General features: G+C 32.5%; 1 protein-coding gene across 4 annotated transcripts; it reads left to right on the plus strand.

Moving 5' to 3' along the window:
- Nucleotides 1–1,140: 1,140 nt before the first annotated feature.
- LOC114183054 (release factor glutamine methyltransferase) lies at nucleotides 1,141–16,885 on the plus strand. 4 transcript variants are annotated; one of them, XM_028070158.1, is made up of 5 exons: nucleotides 1,141–1,230; nucleotides 1,387–2,174; nucleotides 2,756–3,001; nucleotides 4,680–4,713; nucleotides 13,465–13,572. In XM_028070158.1, the coding sequence occupies exons 2-4, from the start codon at nucleotides 1,464–1,466 to the stop codon at nucleotides 4,695–4,697; spliced, it is 975 nt and encodes a 324-aa protein (XP_027925959.1). In that variant the 5' UTR covers nucleotides 1,141–1,230; nucleotides 1,387–1,463; the 3' UTR covers nucleotides 4,698–4,713; nucleotides 13,465–13,572. The 4 variants fall into 4 exon arrangements, with proteins under 4 accessions (XP_027925959.1, XP_027925730.1, XP_027925894.1 ...); XM_028069929.1 differs by lacking the exons at nucleotides 4,680–4,713; nucleotides 13,465–13,572 and adding an exon at nucleotides 16,733–16,885; XM_028070093.1 differs by lacking the exon at nucleotides 4,680–4,713 and having other exon boundaries at nucleotides 13,465–14,056.
- Nucleotides 16,886–17,187: the final 302 nt, after the last annotated feature.

Raw genomic sequence — 17,187 nt, forward strand, 5'->3', positions numbered from 1 at the left:
CATGATCAAAATTCAAAACATGGACAAAATCTAATTTCACGCGTAACAATTTAGAGAATGAAAAGACATTTAAGAGTTAAACTAACTTATAAAGTATTTAATCCCTATACCTTATAAAAGTCAATATAAATTTTTTTTTTAACAAACTCATGAACATTATATTTTAGTTCAGAATCAAATTTGATTTGTTTCTTCTGAAACATTTCATAAACTCTATGTGTAGATTATTGAGAATGATATAAATTATAAATTGACTTTTATAAAGTTCAAAGAATAAATACTTTATAATTTAATTTAAAAACAAAACACAATTTTGTAATAATTAAAAGAAAAATATATTTAATTTTAAAAAGAAATATATCAAATTATTCCCATGCCAAACTTTGAAACCATGTCTTAAATTTTGTACTTTAACATTTTACGCTTTTAAAGGAATTAAGACGCGGAAATGAGAATATTAAATAATCAAATAACTTTACATTAGATTTTTTTATCTCATATTTAAAATCATCAAATATTTTTCTAAGAACATCTTATGATGTCCTTTCTTGAACTACTTTACTTACACTCTCAAATTAATTTCTTTTAATTTCACATGTTTTACTTTAAAGATTGTTATTTCCCTATATTTCAATTATTTATGTTTTTTTAAATATTTTACATATTTCTTTTCTAATTTCAAACATGTTTAAATTTTATTTAAATTAAAAAATGTGTCAAATATATAATACAAAATTGAGTTAAATATGTTTTTAGTCTCTTAACTTAAATTTTGAAATTAGTCCAATTCGAAATTTTGAACTAATTTAGTCCATCATCTTTCGAAATACGTAAATTTAGTCATTTTAGTCAAATTTTATTAAATTTATTTGACATTTCAAACGTTTTTTATTATAATATTTAACTTAACCGTAAAACAAAAATGTGTTAAACAGTATAAACAATTTAAATACAATGCTGAACTATATACCAAATATCAAATAAACCTAATCCTTAATAAAATTTGATTAAAAAGACTAAATTTATATATTTTAAAAATAAAAAACTAAATTAATCTAAAATTTAGAAATAAACTAATTTTAAAAAGAAAATCATATTTAATTCTAAAAATTTTACATGACACAAGCTAATACTTTTAAACTAAGATTATCCCGTTCAGGTGCCATATCTCTTTCCAGGTGGCTATTTACCTGTTACATCCTCACTTCAGAGTATTTTCTTCGTCTTTCAGTAAGTAAGCTAAACCTTGTCTGTTCACAAATTGAAATTTGTTGGGGGTTTTAATTTCAAGTGAAAAGCATCTTGCGGGGTAACGCTAAATTTGAATTATAACAAGAAAAATAACTTGATTTTTTTGCCAACCCTTACTCAGTTTTTATCTGTTAGGTTATGCAAATGCTGAAGTTTATGACTGATGATGCAGTAGAGTAACAAAAAAGTTTCGTCATTTTCGTTCTCTTCTAATGAAGCTAACATTAGGCAGTGTAAATCTTCCTCATTGCTTCCCCAAACTCCTCAATTGTTCTTCTTTTGGCTCTCTGGGTAGACCCTTTTGCTCTTCAGCACTGTCATCTTCCCCCACTTGTGTGAAACCTCAAGTTCCCCTCTTTTTGAGACCACCCATTTACTCAACCAAGTTATGTGACCTCAAGAAATGGCACGATTGGGCCAAAGGTCTTTCCTTTTCAATTGGGTCAACTTTTGTGCAGTCAGATAATGGGCCAGACTCAAGCATGCTCTGCAGGGAGCTTAAGTGGCTAATGGAGGATGCTGTTGAAGACAAATCACTAGGTATGGAGGATGATGATGAGGTGACAATGAGGATTGATATAGAGGAGCTTTACAGTTTGTGGAAGCAAAGGGTCCACGAGAGGAGACCCTTTCAGTATGTGGTTGGGTGTGAGCATTGGAGGGACTTGGTGTTGAGTGTCCAGGAAGGAGTTTTGATACCAAGACCTGAGACAGAACTTGTCGTTGATATCGTGTCAGATGTGGTGTCAGAGAATGAGGATTTGAGGAGTGGGGTTTGGGCTGATTTGGGGACTGGAAGTGGTGCCCTTGCTATTGGTATTGGTGGGGTTTTGGGGAATGAAGGAGGGAGAGTTATTGCCACAGATTTAAGCCCTGTGGCTGTTGCCGTTGCAACTTATAATGTGCAGAGGTATTGCTTACAGGTTAGAGATTCTAACTTTTCAATCTCCATACTTTCATTTCCTCTTGACCTTTTTCCACCATGGTTTTAACAGCCTCCGTTGGTTTTATATGAAATTGCTGAAAATTTGGAGGACATATTTCCACCTTCCTGTGAGTTTTTGCCAATATGTTTTTGTTGATTTTCATATTCCTTTCATTCTATGTATCTTACATGATGGTCTATGTGTGTGTGTTTTGTTTTCAAGCCAAAGCAGAGAGTTGATTTCATGTTTAGAAGCTCCAAATGTCCATTCAAGTCACAATGAGACTTGGCCTTGTTCATTAGAATGTGTATAAACCGCAACAAAACTCGTTTTGGGTTAAGACACATCAAATGTTGCTGGGGTTGAATACCCAGCCTTTTGTTTTAAATAGATATCAGGAGAAGTATACTGACAAACTAAAATAAAATAGGGGAATTTAAAATTGTTGATTTTTATCTATATGTCTTCTGTTGTTTATCATCATGCCCCCTTTAAAATATATTTTCTTAATACATCTTTATCACTTCCAGTTATGATTATTATGATTGACATTTGAACTACTTTGTTGTCCTTTGCAGGATAAAATTGACTTAAGGGAAGGATCCTGGTTTGAACCATTGAAAGATATGGAAGGAAAGCTAGCTGGTCTAGTGAGTAACCCTCCTTATATACCAAGTAAAGACATTTCTGGTCTACAAGCTGAAGTTGGTAGACATGAACCGAGATTAGCATTAGATGGAGGTATTGAAGGAATGAATGCTCTTCTCCATCTTTGTGATGGGGCTGCTTTAATGTTGAGATCTGGTGGATTTTTTGCTTTTGAGGTATGGATCTCGTGCTTTCTACAAATTTGTACCAAATGTTTGTTTCTTATTGTGTGTCTGTTTTCTAGGTTGCTCATATAAATAATAAAATCAATACCACCTAGCTTAATTGGATTGCAATTGAGTGAACTGTAATCCCCTTGAGGAAGGGGCATTTGATTCAGAATAAGTTTTCCGTTTGGCACATCTATTCAAAGTTGGAAACTTTGGAAATAATCTCTATAAGTAATCCCTTTGTAGAAAAGTTTATAGTTATATTCCTAATTCTAGAAAATAAGTACTCATTTTTTATTACATTATTTTTTATATCACTTTACTAGAATTCAAGTAAATTTCTCAAAGATGCCAATCGACTTTCCTTTCTTTTGTTATCTTTTGTTAAATTGTTATGTGTATTCTTATTCATCTTTAAGATGCTTATTATGATGCGTATCTTGCAAAGCTTTGAGATTCTATTGGAGACATGGATTGAACATATATTGGAAGACTTCAAAGAATTAATTTGAAAGAAAAAGGATTCTTACTCAATTGATTAATTTGGAAAAATACATTAGCCTCTCTATATAGGTAACTCTAATCCTATAGTAATAATTACAGAGATATCTCTAGATTCTTCTAACAGCTTCTAAGAGCTTCTAACAACTTCTAAGAAATTGTAACAACTTCCGTAATATTTTTAATATCTTGCTTACAGTAAATTAGTCTCTATATATGAAGAGTTGTAATCCTATAGTAATAATTACATAGATATCTTTAGAATCTTCTAAAAGCTTCTAGTAATACAATTAATATTCTACTAACAACACTCTCCCTCAAGCTAGTGAATGGATATCTATCAGTCCTAGCCTGCATGTGAGATCATGAAATTGTTGAATGAGAAGACCTTTCGTAAATAGACATGGCAACTGAAGCTTAGACGGGATTTAAGAAGTAGTGATAATGCCACTATCCCATTTCTCTTCAATAAAGTGTTTATCTATCTCTGTGTTTGATCCAATCATGCTGAACCATATTGTGAGTAATGCTAATGGCTAACTTATTATCACAATAAAGAATCAAAGGCTCTTCAAATGCCACTTTAAGATCATTTAGAATAATTCTCGGCCATGATAATTCACACACCCTATGTGCCATAGATCAGAAACTAGACCTTGCAACAACATTTTGTTTCTGTTAGATATTGTTAGTTACAAAATCTTGTTAGTGACAATATTATGTATATTTGGGCTAGCCCATATTTCCTGGATTATTTTTCATTATAAATATATTACCATATGTGTATTTTCTACACAAAGGGAATTAACCCTATACCTAGTTTTCACTATTTTCACATGGTATCTAAAGCTCGGGGTTTTTTTGGTATCCCCATATATACTTTTTTCCCGTCGTCCCTGCAACAACCACTGTCATCGGCGTTGGAGCCACCAATCAGATGATCTCGACCTGCCAAGATCACCTTGATAGGAGCTCTCACGCGCTCTCACGTGCCACTCCAGTCTTGTGTCTGTAACATCTTTTCAGCTACGCATGGTGTTGGTGCTATTAATCTTTTTCCTTCTCTATCCATTGATAATGTTCTTTATGTCTTGAATCCCCATTTAACTTATTATCTATTAGTTGTCTCACCCGTTTCCTTGATTGTGTTATTTCTTTTACCAAAGCTCTTGTTTGCTTATAGGACTGGAGTTCAGGATAGATGAGTGACACCGAATGTAAGTTTCAAGGTCTTTTTCACCTATGACCTTCTGCACATGTGGGCACGATTTTCGATTGTCTGTTGAAACCACTCGCACATTTAATTCACAGTGAGGTTCCTTAGTATTTTTGGGGTGATGTTGTTCTCACTACATTTTATCTTATTGATCGCATGCCGCCTTCGGTTTTAGATAACAAAATCCCTCATTCTATTTTGTTTTCTTATGTACCTCTTAAACTTTTTGGGTCTACATATTTTGTTCATAATTTTAGTCCTGGTCTTGATAAATTTTCTCTTAGGTCACAAAAATGTGTCTTTTTATTTTAGGATTCACTAGATCACAAAAAAGATATAAATGTTGCTCTCCTTCCCTTAACGTTATTTTATTTCCGCAAATGTGTTAATTCAAGTGATTAGTTAACAAATATTTTTACTAAGTCTTTATGGACACCTATAATTGATTATATTTTTATCAAACTTGCTTCATATAAGTTATATGTACCAACTTGAGGGGAGTGTTAGACATTGTTAGTTACAATATCTTATGTTAGTTGCAATATTATGTATATTTGGACTTAGCCCATACACTTCCATTTTTAGTGTTTCATTTTTCTTGAAGAATAACACCATGGTAGTTGAATTGCAAATCATATCGTGTATCAGGGAGCTTAAATATATTGAATGGTGAATAGTATCGTGAATCATACGATTCATAAACATTATATAAACCTTAAAAAATGTAACATATACTTAAATATATAAGACATATAAATATGCAAAGACAATTAATAACAAAACAAGCTCATAGTCAAATAGAGTGGTTGTATTTTTTTTTTGATCAGCAGAGTGGTTGTATTTATGTGTATTTACCACAAAATTTCACAATTTCAGCAACAAAGCCTTCAAAAAATAATGTGGTTGCTGCATAAGATTCCTTTAACTATGGCTATATGCTACTAAACAAATTTTGCATTATAGCCATCTAAAAAAGGTGTTGTTGTTTCTATTTGCATAATTACTACATACAAAAATATTTATGGTTGTTGCATGTATACTAAACAACCTCAAAAAACATTTTATTTTGATCATTCATATTTCATCCTCTTCCTTTCCAAGGTCTACATCACTCAAGTCATCTTCATTTTTTATTTAAAGTTCTTCCCCTTCATTAATGTCTTCAACTTCTTCCTCATCTCCTTATGTGGATTTTCCATTTTTATTGGTCTTGGCATTTAAGTTTCTAGGACCTATATTAGCACAAGAGTAACATAAAGTTTAGTTCTAGTTTGTTGAACATTCAAGTTTTAACTTCTAAAACTTGTGAATAGAAATAATTACCTTTCTTCCTTTCTTATCTTGGAGCTCCTCTTTAACATCAACACAAGAATCAATATGTAAACAAGGATTTTCTTTTTCAGTGATCCATTCATCACCCACTTCAGTATTTGACAAACATATGGGACCATTAGTTTCTCCTACTCTTCTCTACTCTTTTGTCTCAGCTCAAGTTGAAGATTGTACTTTACATAAACAAGAGCATTTAATCTTTGTTGTTATAATCTATTTCTTCTCTTAATATGGACTTGGTCAAATGTGCTCCAATTCCTTTCACACTAGTTGCAGTACATGTGAGGCTCAAAATTTTCATGGCTACCTTTTGTAACTTTTTAACTTCTCCATAACACTCCCCACCAAAAAGTTGTCAAAACAAAGAAGTATTGAATTATAATATAATGCAATTAAAACTTATAAATCATATAATATTGTTAAATGAGAGTAATTTCGTTATTAGGTTTTTCTTATTTCTAGTATCTATTGCCATGTCCATTCCAAAAAGTACCGTAGCTCGCTTGAACTTTTTAAGTTGTTGAACAATTGTAACTCGTGTTTTTACGTCCAAAACAATTAGTTGAAATGTTTGATGTAAACCAATCACACCTCCCTATTCGGATTGAAATTTTTATCATAGTAATATCTAACACATTGAAAAATAGTTGATGAGAACTTCAAGAAGATAGTGCAACTTGGTAGGACAAATTTAGGTGTAATTAGCTTACCTAGGATTGAGATAATAGGGTGCTGCATGGATAGGCCTATGTAGTTGTAAATTCCACTTAGTGTTAATAATTTTCCACACTTTTTTATACCTTCTGTCTATCTGTTAGAAATTTTCAACAATTTTCTCCTTGGCTCTATCCATTGCTTCATAAATATATGGCATAGCTGGTTTTGCATCACCATTTACAAGCCTCAACACTTTTACAATTGCAATAACACTTTTACAATTGCAATCACACATTTTAAGCAACAGGTGATTAATTTCCAAAATCTTCCATCACTCAACACTAGATTCATCACTTGCTTACCCTCACTCTTGGTAGCATGTCGACTAGTAGCTCATTGCATTGATCTAAGTACTTTTTTTTTTTGCTTAATACAATTTAATGTAAGATAAGAGGTAGCAAATCATGTGATAGTTGGTCTTGCTAATTCCTTCTATTAGAGTACTTTCTAAACAAATTAAGAACCCATGTGTGCATAAATATATATGTAAGTGCTGATTTTCTTTGCATTGTTCATGGTATTGTAAAATACCGAAAGCTTTCCAATATCCTCAAGAACTAAATGAAGACAATGTGTTGCACAAGCAGACCAAAATAATTTGGTTCTCTTTTCCGTTAACATTCTCCCGGCTACCACAAGGTTAAAAGCTCTATCTATAACTACTTGGACAACATGTTCCTCTCGAATTTCATAGACCATGCTGTCCAAAAACTCAAATGTTTTTTACCCATCTTTAATTACATCACTAGTATCATCATATTTCAAAAAAAACAGTCCCACTTGGACTGTTAACAAGAAAATTAATGAGTAATCTTTCTTTCCCATTTGTTCAACCATCAAACATCAATGTGCATCCTCATTTTTTCCAATCAGTCCTATACTTTTGTAGACATTGTTGTACATTATCCATAACCTTTTTCAAATAGGAAACCCTTACCTCATGATAAGAAGGAGGCTTTAAACTTTTGGCATACTCTCCAACAACCTTCAACATTTGGATAAAAAGAGGATTCCTTACAAGATTAAATGAAAATGCATTACCAGAAATGTAGTTGCAAACTTCTCTAATTACATCATCTCTATTCTTATAAGATGCATTGATTGTCTTTTTGATGAAAATCATTCTTACCTTTTGTCACTTTTGTTGATATGTATGCACAATCAAAGTTGTTATCCTCTGTTTTATTTTTCTTTACCTTTTAACATCATTACAAATATTTCCTTCACCTCATCTGGGACAAATAGGGAATCACATCTTTTTTTGTTCCAACAAGATGCTGCTTCATCCTTGTTATGCCACCCCATAAGCATGGGAATAAAATTTACATTTTACTTGTCTATTTGGTGGAATACTTTCACAATAATTCCAAGTAATATCAACTTCTCTTTTTGGTTTACTCATGTTAAACATGTAAACAATAGAAGCAAGTGCCCAATAGAGAACAGAGAGACACCGCAAGACGTTGCACAGTAAGCGTGAGTCGCTTGCACAGAGAAGTGATGAAGAGAGATGCACAAGATGAGTGAGGAGATAATGAGGGAGGAGAAATGTGAGAAGCAGACAAATGAATGGGAACGAGCTTCAAGGGCTTGAAAAATGAAAGGTAAAAAAGTTAGGGTTTTCAAGTTGGGTGGGCCGACCCAACCCGGTTCAAATTCCCATGATGACCATTGCAAATCAAATTGCGATTCAAGCGGTTCGCACTTTTATCGCGTGATTCATGATACGAATAGTACAATATGATAAGAGCCAAGCCTCCACGATATGAATTGTCTGAAGACTCGTGTTAGCTCCTGAGTCATGTTCGAATCACACAATACAAATGTGAATCATGATCAGAGTTGCGATATGATCATCATGGGTATCTGAACTGGGTCGGGTAGGCCCACCCAATTTGAAAACCTTAACCTTTCCCGTCTTTTGGTTCGTGCCCTTGAAGATTGTTCTCGTTTGTCTATCTTCTTCTCACATTCCCCCTCTCTCGATATCTCCTCTCTCCTCTCATCTCACACGCATCTCTTCATCTCTTCCCTCTACACTTGCAGTGCGACATTGTATAGGGTGTCTCTCTATTATGTGCAGGGGTGCTTGCTTCTGTTGTTTATGCGTTTGACATGAGTAAATCAAAAAGAGAGGTTGATATTACTTGGGATTATTGTGAAAGTATTCCACCAAATAGACTACAAGTAAAATGCAAATTTTGTTCTCATGCTTGTTGGGGTGGCATAAAAGGATGAAGCAGCATCTTGTTGAACAAAGAAAGATGTGATTCCTTGTTGTAGTGTTCCAGATGAGGTGAAGGAAATATTTGTAATGATGCTGAAAGTAAAGAAAAAAAAGGATAACAACTTTGATTGTGGAGACGAGTCAAGAGAAGTGACAAAAGGAAAGAATGATCTTCAACAAATGATAATCAATGCATCTTATAAGAATAGAGAAGATGTAATTAGGGAAGTTTGCAACTGCATTTATGGTAATGCATTGTCATTTAATCTTGTAAGGAGTCCTCTTTATCCAAATGTTGAAGTTGTTGGAGAGTATAACAAAGGTTTAAATCCTATTTCTTATCGTAAGGTATGGGTTTCCTATTTGAAAAAAGCTGTGAGTAATGTACAAGAATGTCTAAAAAAGTCTAGGATTGATTGGGAAAAATGGAGATGCACATTGATGTGTGATGATTGGATGGATGGGAAAGGAAGATCACTCACTAAATTTCTTGTTAACCGTCCAAGGGGGATAGCTTTTTTGAAATCAACTGATACTAGTGATATGATTAAAGATGAGAAAAATGTTTGAGTTGTTGGATAACATGGTGGATGAAAAAGGAGAGGAGCATGTTGTCTAAGTAGTTACAGATGAAGTTTCTAACCTTGTGGTAGTTGGGAGAATGTTAATGGAAAAGAGAACCAACTTATTTTGGTCCCCTTGTGCAACACACTGTCTTGATCTAGTTCTTGACGATATTGGAAACCTTATGGCATTTTACAATACCATTAGTAATGCAAAGAAAATAACTACTTACATGTATAGGCACACATGGGTTCATAATTTGTATAGAAAGTAGTCTAATGGAAGGGAATTAGCTAGACCAGCTCTCACACGGTTTTCTACTTCTTATCTTACATTAAATCGTATTAATCAACAAAAGAATGTTCTTATATCAATGTTTGCTTCGAAGGTGTTAAATACTGAGAAAACTGTATAGGGTTAATCTCTCTTGTGTGTAGGTGAATGTATTTAAATTAAAGAGTGATTCAAGTATATATGACAACCAAACATAAATATGGTAAATAGAAGATATTGTTATAAACAATATCTACCAATATTAAACAATGTCTATTTTTCCCTAATAAACAATAGATGCTATATTTCCCTAATTAACATAAAACTTCATATATATCTAACACTCTAGTGTTGGAAGTTCCACATCACCTAGAGATAAGGCAATTTCATAGTATATAAGTGGGTGCAAACCTTACCTTACAAGCCGGTTTTGTGGGGTTGTGTTAGGTTTAAAGTCCACTTCTTAACATTGTAATAGAGCCATGGTTTAAAGCCTATCCTAGCGAGATTTGTGTTTGTTGGACATGTAGTTCCACCCACTATCGAGCCGTTATCGGATCACCCATTAATGTCTAGTTTCACGCACGAGATATATATACCTCGACGTGAGGGGGGTGTTAAAAGTTCCACATCGACCAAAAATAAAGCAATTTCATAGTATATAAATTGGTGCAAACCTCACCTTACAAGTCAGTTTTATAGGGCTGAGTTAGGCTTAAAGTCCACTTCTTAACAAAAGGAATGGACTACTAGTTCACATGCTACTAAAAATGAGGGTAAGCAAGTGATGAATCTAGTGTTGAGAACTGACATATTTTGGAGATCTATCACATATTGCTTAAAATGTGTGATTCCGCTTGTGAAAGTGTTGAGGCTTTTAGATGGTGGTGCAAAACCAGCTATGCCATATATTTATAAAACAATGGATAGAGCCAAGGAGCAAATTGCTGAAAATTTCCAAATGATAGAAAGAATTATAAAATAGTGCGGAAGATTACTAGGTTGAATTTACAACTACATAGGTTTTAGACACTAGGTTGAATTTACAACTACATTGGTTTATCCATGCAACAACCTATCATCTCAATCCTAGGTAAGTTAATTACACCTAAATTTGTCGTACCAAGTAGCATTATCTCCTTTGTTCTCATGAACTTATTTTTTATTGTGTTAGATATCACTATGACAAATTTCAATTCGGACAGGGAGGTGTTGACTGGTTTATGTCAAACATTTCAAAGAATGGTTTTGTATGTAAGAACAAGAGTTATAATTGACCAACAACTTAAAAAGTTCAAGGGAGCTAAATGCTTTTTTGAAATGCACATGACAATAGATACTAGAAATAAGGAACACCCGGTAATGAAATTACTCTCATAACCATTTTTATATGATTTGTAATTTTTAATTCCACTATGTTATAATTCAATACTTCTTTGTTTTGATAGCTGTTTGGTGGGAGAGTTATGGAGGATAAGGTAATGAGTTACAAAAGGTAGTCATGAAAAATTTAAACCTCACATATAGTGTAACAAGGTGTGAAAGGAATTGTAGCACATTTGACCAAGTCAATACTAAGAGAAGAAATAGATTAGAACAATAAAGATTAAATGCTCTTGTCTATGTAAAGTAGAATCTTCAACTTGAGTTGAGACAAAAGTGTAGAGAAGAGAAGAGGGAAACTTACCCCATATGTTTGTCAGCTATTGAATTGAATGATGAATGGATCACTAAAAATAAAAATCCTTGTTTTCCTATTGATTCCTCGTGGATGTACATGAGTGTTTTGATGTTGAAGAGGGAGCTCCAAGCAAAAAAAGGAAGAGGTAATTATTTCTATTTATAAATTTTAGAAGTTAATTGAATGTTCAACAAACTAGAACTTAACTTTATTTGATTTTCTTTTGCTACTATAGTTCCTAGAAACTTAAATGCGAAGACCAATAAAAATGAAAAATTCATAGTAGGAGATGAGGAAAAAGTTGAAGACGTTAATGAAGGGGAAGAACTTTCAATAAAAGATGAAGATGACTTGAGGGATGTAGATCATGGAGAGGAAGAGAATGAAATATGAATGATTAGAATATAATGTTTTTTTGAGGTTGTTGTATACAAGCAACAATGGTAAATATGTTTGTACGTAGTAATTATGCAAATAGCAGCAGCAACAACACTTATTTTTTGGATGACTATAAAATGCAAAACTTTTTTAGTAGCATATAATCATAGTTAAAGGAATCTTATGGAACAACTATATTTCTTTTTGAAGGCTGTCTTGCTGAAGTTGTGAAATTATTTGGTAAATACACATTATACAACCACTCTACTTGACTGAGGTTGTTTGTTATTAATTATTGCTTTGCATATTTATATATCTTATATATTTAAGTATGTGTTAAATTTTTATAATGTTTCTGAATCGTATTATTCACGATTTAAAATTTAGACTCTCTGATACTAAATACATTTGACAATTCAACTATCATGCTTGTAGTATCTAGAGATGATTACATTAGCAGACACGTGATACTTTAGAAGAGTGGATATTGGATGCTCCAAATCACTAAAATAAGCGTTGGAGTCATCAAAGTTGATATACTTGGACAATTAATAACTATAGATCCTTTGCATATGCTATAGTAGGTATTAAATAGAGGCATTAAATAGTTTTATTGGAAAATTGCTTAGTGTTTACCTATCTTCTTACCTATGATTCTAGTTCTGATTTTTTATTTTTGCTTTTTCATCTAATAATTATATGCGAATTGTATCAATATAAATATGAGAACATAAAAGAGGTGATTAAGCTCTCTAAAATATATAATATATTGTCACTTATTTATCATGCTCAGTCTTCAAAATGAACATCCCTTCTTTACTCTACCATCCTCCTATTTGTAGATATGATTAACCTGACTTATGATATCCTATAATTTATAACTACTCTGTTTCCTGTTATTTTATATCCTAACGTGTTGCCTTTGACAATTTACGCTACATAATTAGAAAAAGTATTTGTCTTGTTCAAGCTACACTAATTTGTTATCATGGAACATGAGTAATGTAATATCAATAGTTATGTTAGTGATATGATTATAAGTTTCTTTATGTTGTCATAGCAGTCAACAATGTTATCTGTATACAATTATAAAACCGTGAACATTTTTAAGTTTTGTAGTACGATCAAATTTAGACCAAGTCCCTTGTAAATTATCAAATCAAACAATGACACGTGATACTTTTTCTGACATTAAATAGTCTGTACTAAAAATATGTAGTGAAATTTAAAAACTATTCTGATTCATTTTGTAATTTGAAAACTTAATAGCAAGTATAAGGAACTTGATCAAAGGTGTCCTTTGAAATTAATACTCTGTTCTCCCTCAGTTTATAACTAAATATGATTTTAAACTTTTTGTGGTTGCTAAGATAATTGGAGTTGCAAGTAATCTAGTACTTACATGTTTTAACAGTTAGTTATAGAATCTAAATCCAAAAGTGGATGAAACTGAAACTGTGATAATGAATACACAAGATATTTCATGAGACAAAGTAGCCCAGAAAGCAAAAGTATTTTATTTTTATGCTATGACAATCACTTATTTTGCTTCTGAATGTTTCTTAAAATTTTCTTAATAGACAAATGGTGAGAAGCAGTGCCGGGGTCTTGTTGATTACATGAAAAGCAGAAGTGAAAGCTTCTACAATTTAGAAATACGTGCTGATTTTGCTGGTATTCAAAGATTTGTTATTGGATTTCACCAATAAGCAGTTTTTGGAGATGCATGTTTATTTTAGTTACTATTTTGGTTGAATAGTTCTCCCTTTGTTCTACTTTCTTTTAAGTTTTCTCAGCTATTTGTTGAACAGATTGTTACTGGTAAAAGTTTAACTTCTATGCACCGGATAAAAAAAACACCTCTATAAATCAATTAGGAATAATTTTTGGTACTTTTAGGGTAGATTTTCAAAAAGTACAATATATATCATATGATAATTTGTGATTTTGATGTACTGAACATTTCATAGGATAGGCCGTTTGAAAGTTGTAGAAGTTGTTTAGTGAAATATAAGAGATGTTTTTAGCTAGTTAGGTTTCCGTTTTGTACACGTAAGTAAATTGTAACTGCTTTGTGGTTCTTCACAAGGGTGAATGTTGTTTATACTAAATATATGAAGTGTATTGAAACTGATACAAATTATAATATATGTAATAACACTTGTTATTGAATTTAGTTTTTGTGATTTGGTTATCTGTTTAACACGTTTTTTTTATTGTTTTTAAACCTCTTTTTTAGCACTCTAATCAAAACAGGTTGAGAGAATGGAGGCCTCTATTCCAAAATAAAGAGGTAGACATCAAAAGAGGAATGTGTAAATATTACGAGTCTAACTTTGCTAACACAAAAAAAAATAAAAAATAAAAAATTCCCAATTTTTTCTGTAAGTTCTCAAAGAGAAGTCGGAGACGATAATTAAAATAAGAATCGCACTATGAGAATCGTGATTTGTTTAGAAAATTTTCTTTAATGATACATGTTGGTAAGGTGAATCATTTTACCGTTTGTATTTTATGTATTTCTTTTTTTTTTTTCTTTGCACTTCTATAAAACTCATTAATATCAAATTATTAATCATTAAAATTATAATATATAAAAGGCAAAAGTTATCCTTGCGTCATGTGTGTTTGGAATTTATTTTGAATTGTATAATTTTAAAAGTATTTTTGAATTAAGAGTATATTTCAGATTATACAATTTGAAATATATTTTATATAATTTTAAATATATTTAAAAATTTATTCTAAATAATGTAATTTAAAATATTTTTAAATTTTAAAATACTTTTTGGATTATGTAATTTGTAAAATATTTTCTAAATTCAAAAATATTTTTTGAATTATACAATCCAAAATACATTTAAACAAATTATATTTTATAATGTACATTTTGAAAAGTATTTTTAGATTTAGAAATTACAATTTAAAATATATTTTTTAAATATATTTTAATTCGAAACATATTTCTGCATTTGAAAATATTTATCAAATGAAATCTAAAATACATCTTAGAAACATTTACATTGTATATTGTAAGATCCACTTTTATTGAGTGTCCTAATGTTAAGGGTTGCCACACTGTTGGGCCTAAAGGGCTGGCCCATAGGGTGCCAAGGCCCCTAAAGCAGCCAAGGTCACTCAATTGCAAGTCATTCTGAAAAATCAGTGTCCTAACTCACCCATTTCCTCTCCACAGAACCTTTACTAGGGTTTGGAGATCTACCCAAGTTCAAGTGAGCTCAACCTCCGTCTCCCGTTCACGTAAGTTAATTCTCAAACCTAGCCTTTCTAAGTTGTTTTCGTGGTTTATGTCAGGACTCACGGTGTGAATCCAATCTCCTTTGTCGTGCCATTGTTTCAGTTCATAGATTTTTCCTTGGAGCTACTGGTTTCGCTGGCTTAAGAGTCGAAGTCCAATATTAGCCCTTTTCCAAGTAAGGGAAGCTAGGTTCTTTTTCGCGTTTTTGAAACATGTGGTTTGTTTTCGTTTCTGTTTTATGCTTAAATGATTGGAAAACGTTAGTTTTGGTATATTTCTGAGTTAGGGGTTCAAATATTAATGAAACTGTGATGTTTGACGTCATTTCTCGTATTCTGATGCGTCGCACAGTCGTTGGGCGAGTTCCTTGGCTCGTTGGACGACTATGTATTTTTTTGATATGCGCAATTTTAGTAAAATTGACTTTCCCGACTCATTAACTGTTGGATTGAGCTAAAATTTTGACATGTGGTTCATAACATGCTATTTTATGGTTTGACCGGTTGGATTGTCGATTAGATGTCTGTAGCTTGAAAAATGTGTCACGCATTACTACAATGATTTTGGTTTCGTGATAATAAATTTTCTTGGGAATTTTGGTGTAAGAATTATGGTTGTGGGTTGTGCTTGATTGTATGGAATTGCAAGTACTTAAACGTTGGCACTCATTTATTTGGGATGAATACTATTTTGTGATATATGTATGTCTTGGTATGCATTTATAAAGTATGAGATGAATGAATATGCATGAGTGATGTGATCCATGGATTTGAATGATGAACTTGGATAAATCTTGGCATGCGATTTCAATGAAATGGTTGGTTATATATGTGGTCATGAATTCGGTATGAACAATAATGTTACATTGATGGCATGGTATTGGTATGAGGTGAAGTTCTATATCCCCGAATTGAGAAGAATGGGATGGTATGAAATCAACATGGAATATGAATGAGGATGGGTTACAAAGGATGGCGTGAGGTGTTAAAGGCATGATCAATATTATTTGTTTGTTTGGAATGTGATTGGTATGTTGTCAGTACGTAAATCCATGAGTCTCTAGGTGAGACTTCCTGGTCGTGCTTCAGTGGTCGGGACGTAATTCCATGGCTCCTGTTAGTGGGTGTCCATGGTGGTGCCCCATCTATATAACTTGGTAAGGATTCAAGGTAAGGATTGCATCCTGACACTCTAAGGAGTCAGTTAGTCTCACTTAGATCGGACTGACTCCTGTGGTGAGAGTAGCAGGAGGCCTGAAACTCATCAAGGGCTAACCTTGTGTATGAGGGAATTGATTCATTGTAACACTTGTAACACATAGCTCGAGGGTGAGCAGAGGTATCCACCACAAGTGCAAGCATCCGCTGAATCTGACCAGGTTATATGTATCTGGATGAGTCGAGTCGAGTCTTAGTGTATTGATTTGAATGTCATAACATGCTTGGATGATCTGTGTATATTGGACTGTGAAAGTATATTTGATTGCATGATGAAATCTTTTTGGCTCTAGCTTACCCTTTGCTTGTTTGATTGCCTTGTATGTTGTTCTTCTACCTTTGCGATGATCATCAATTTATTGATGGGAGCAGATGCGAGAGGTACTTGTGGTCAATAGGAGAGAGATGAATCTACTACATAGTCTACTTGGGCTGGACTTCACATTTTATTTGGGCTTTTCTTTAGGGCTAAGGCCCATGTATTGTATTGTCCCTAAGACTTTATTTTGAATACTGGCTATCTCTTACTCCTTTTGGGTTGTAGGCATTGTAGTGAGCTTTAGTATTTTCTTTTAAGTACCTTGAATAACTGTAAGGAGTGACCTTATACTCCGCAACTTGGCTCTTTATATTATCCGGTGTAAGATTTCATTTAATTATGTTATTATTTAAATGGGATGTTACAAATATTCCAAAATATATTTATAGATTTGAAAATATATATATTTTAAAGCATATTTAAAAAAAATTGAATTGCATATTTTGAAAGATATTTTCAAATCTCAAAATATTCTAGATTAGGTTTTGCATAACACATCATGATTCTT

The sequence above is a fragment of the Vigna unguiculata genome, chromosome 1 (assembly GCF_004118075.2).
Source record: "Vigna unguiculata cultivar IT97K-499-35 chromosome 1, ASM411807v1, whole genome shotgun sequence".
Lineage (NCBI taxonomy): Eukaryota > Viridiplantae > Streptophyta > Magnoliopsida > Fabales > Fabaceae > Vigna > Vigna unguiculata.

Coding starts and splice junctions, on each gene's coding strand:
- LOC114183054 (XM_028069929.1), top strand. CDS start 1,464: ATGAAGCTAACATTAGGCAGTGTAAATCTTCCTCATTGCTTCCCCAAA. Junction 2,175..2,755: donor TGCAGAGGTATTGCTTACAG/GTTAGAGATTCT, acceptor TGTCCTTTGCAG/GATAAAATTGACTTAAGGGA. Junction 3,002..16,732: donor GTGGATTTTTTGCTTTTGAG/GTATGGATCTCG, acceptor TGATGGGAGCAG/ATGCGAGAGGTACTTGTGGT.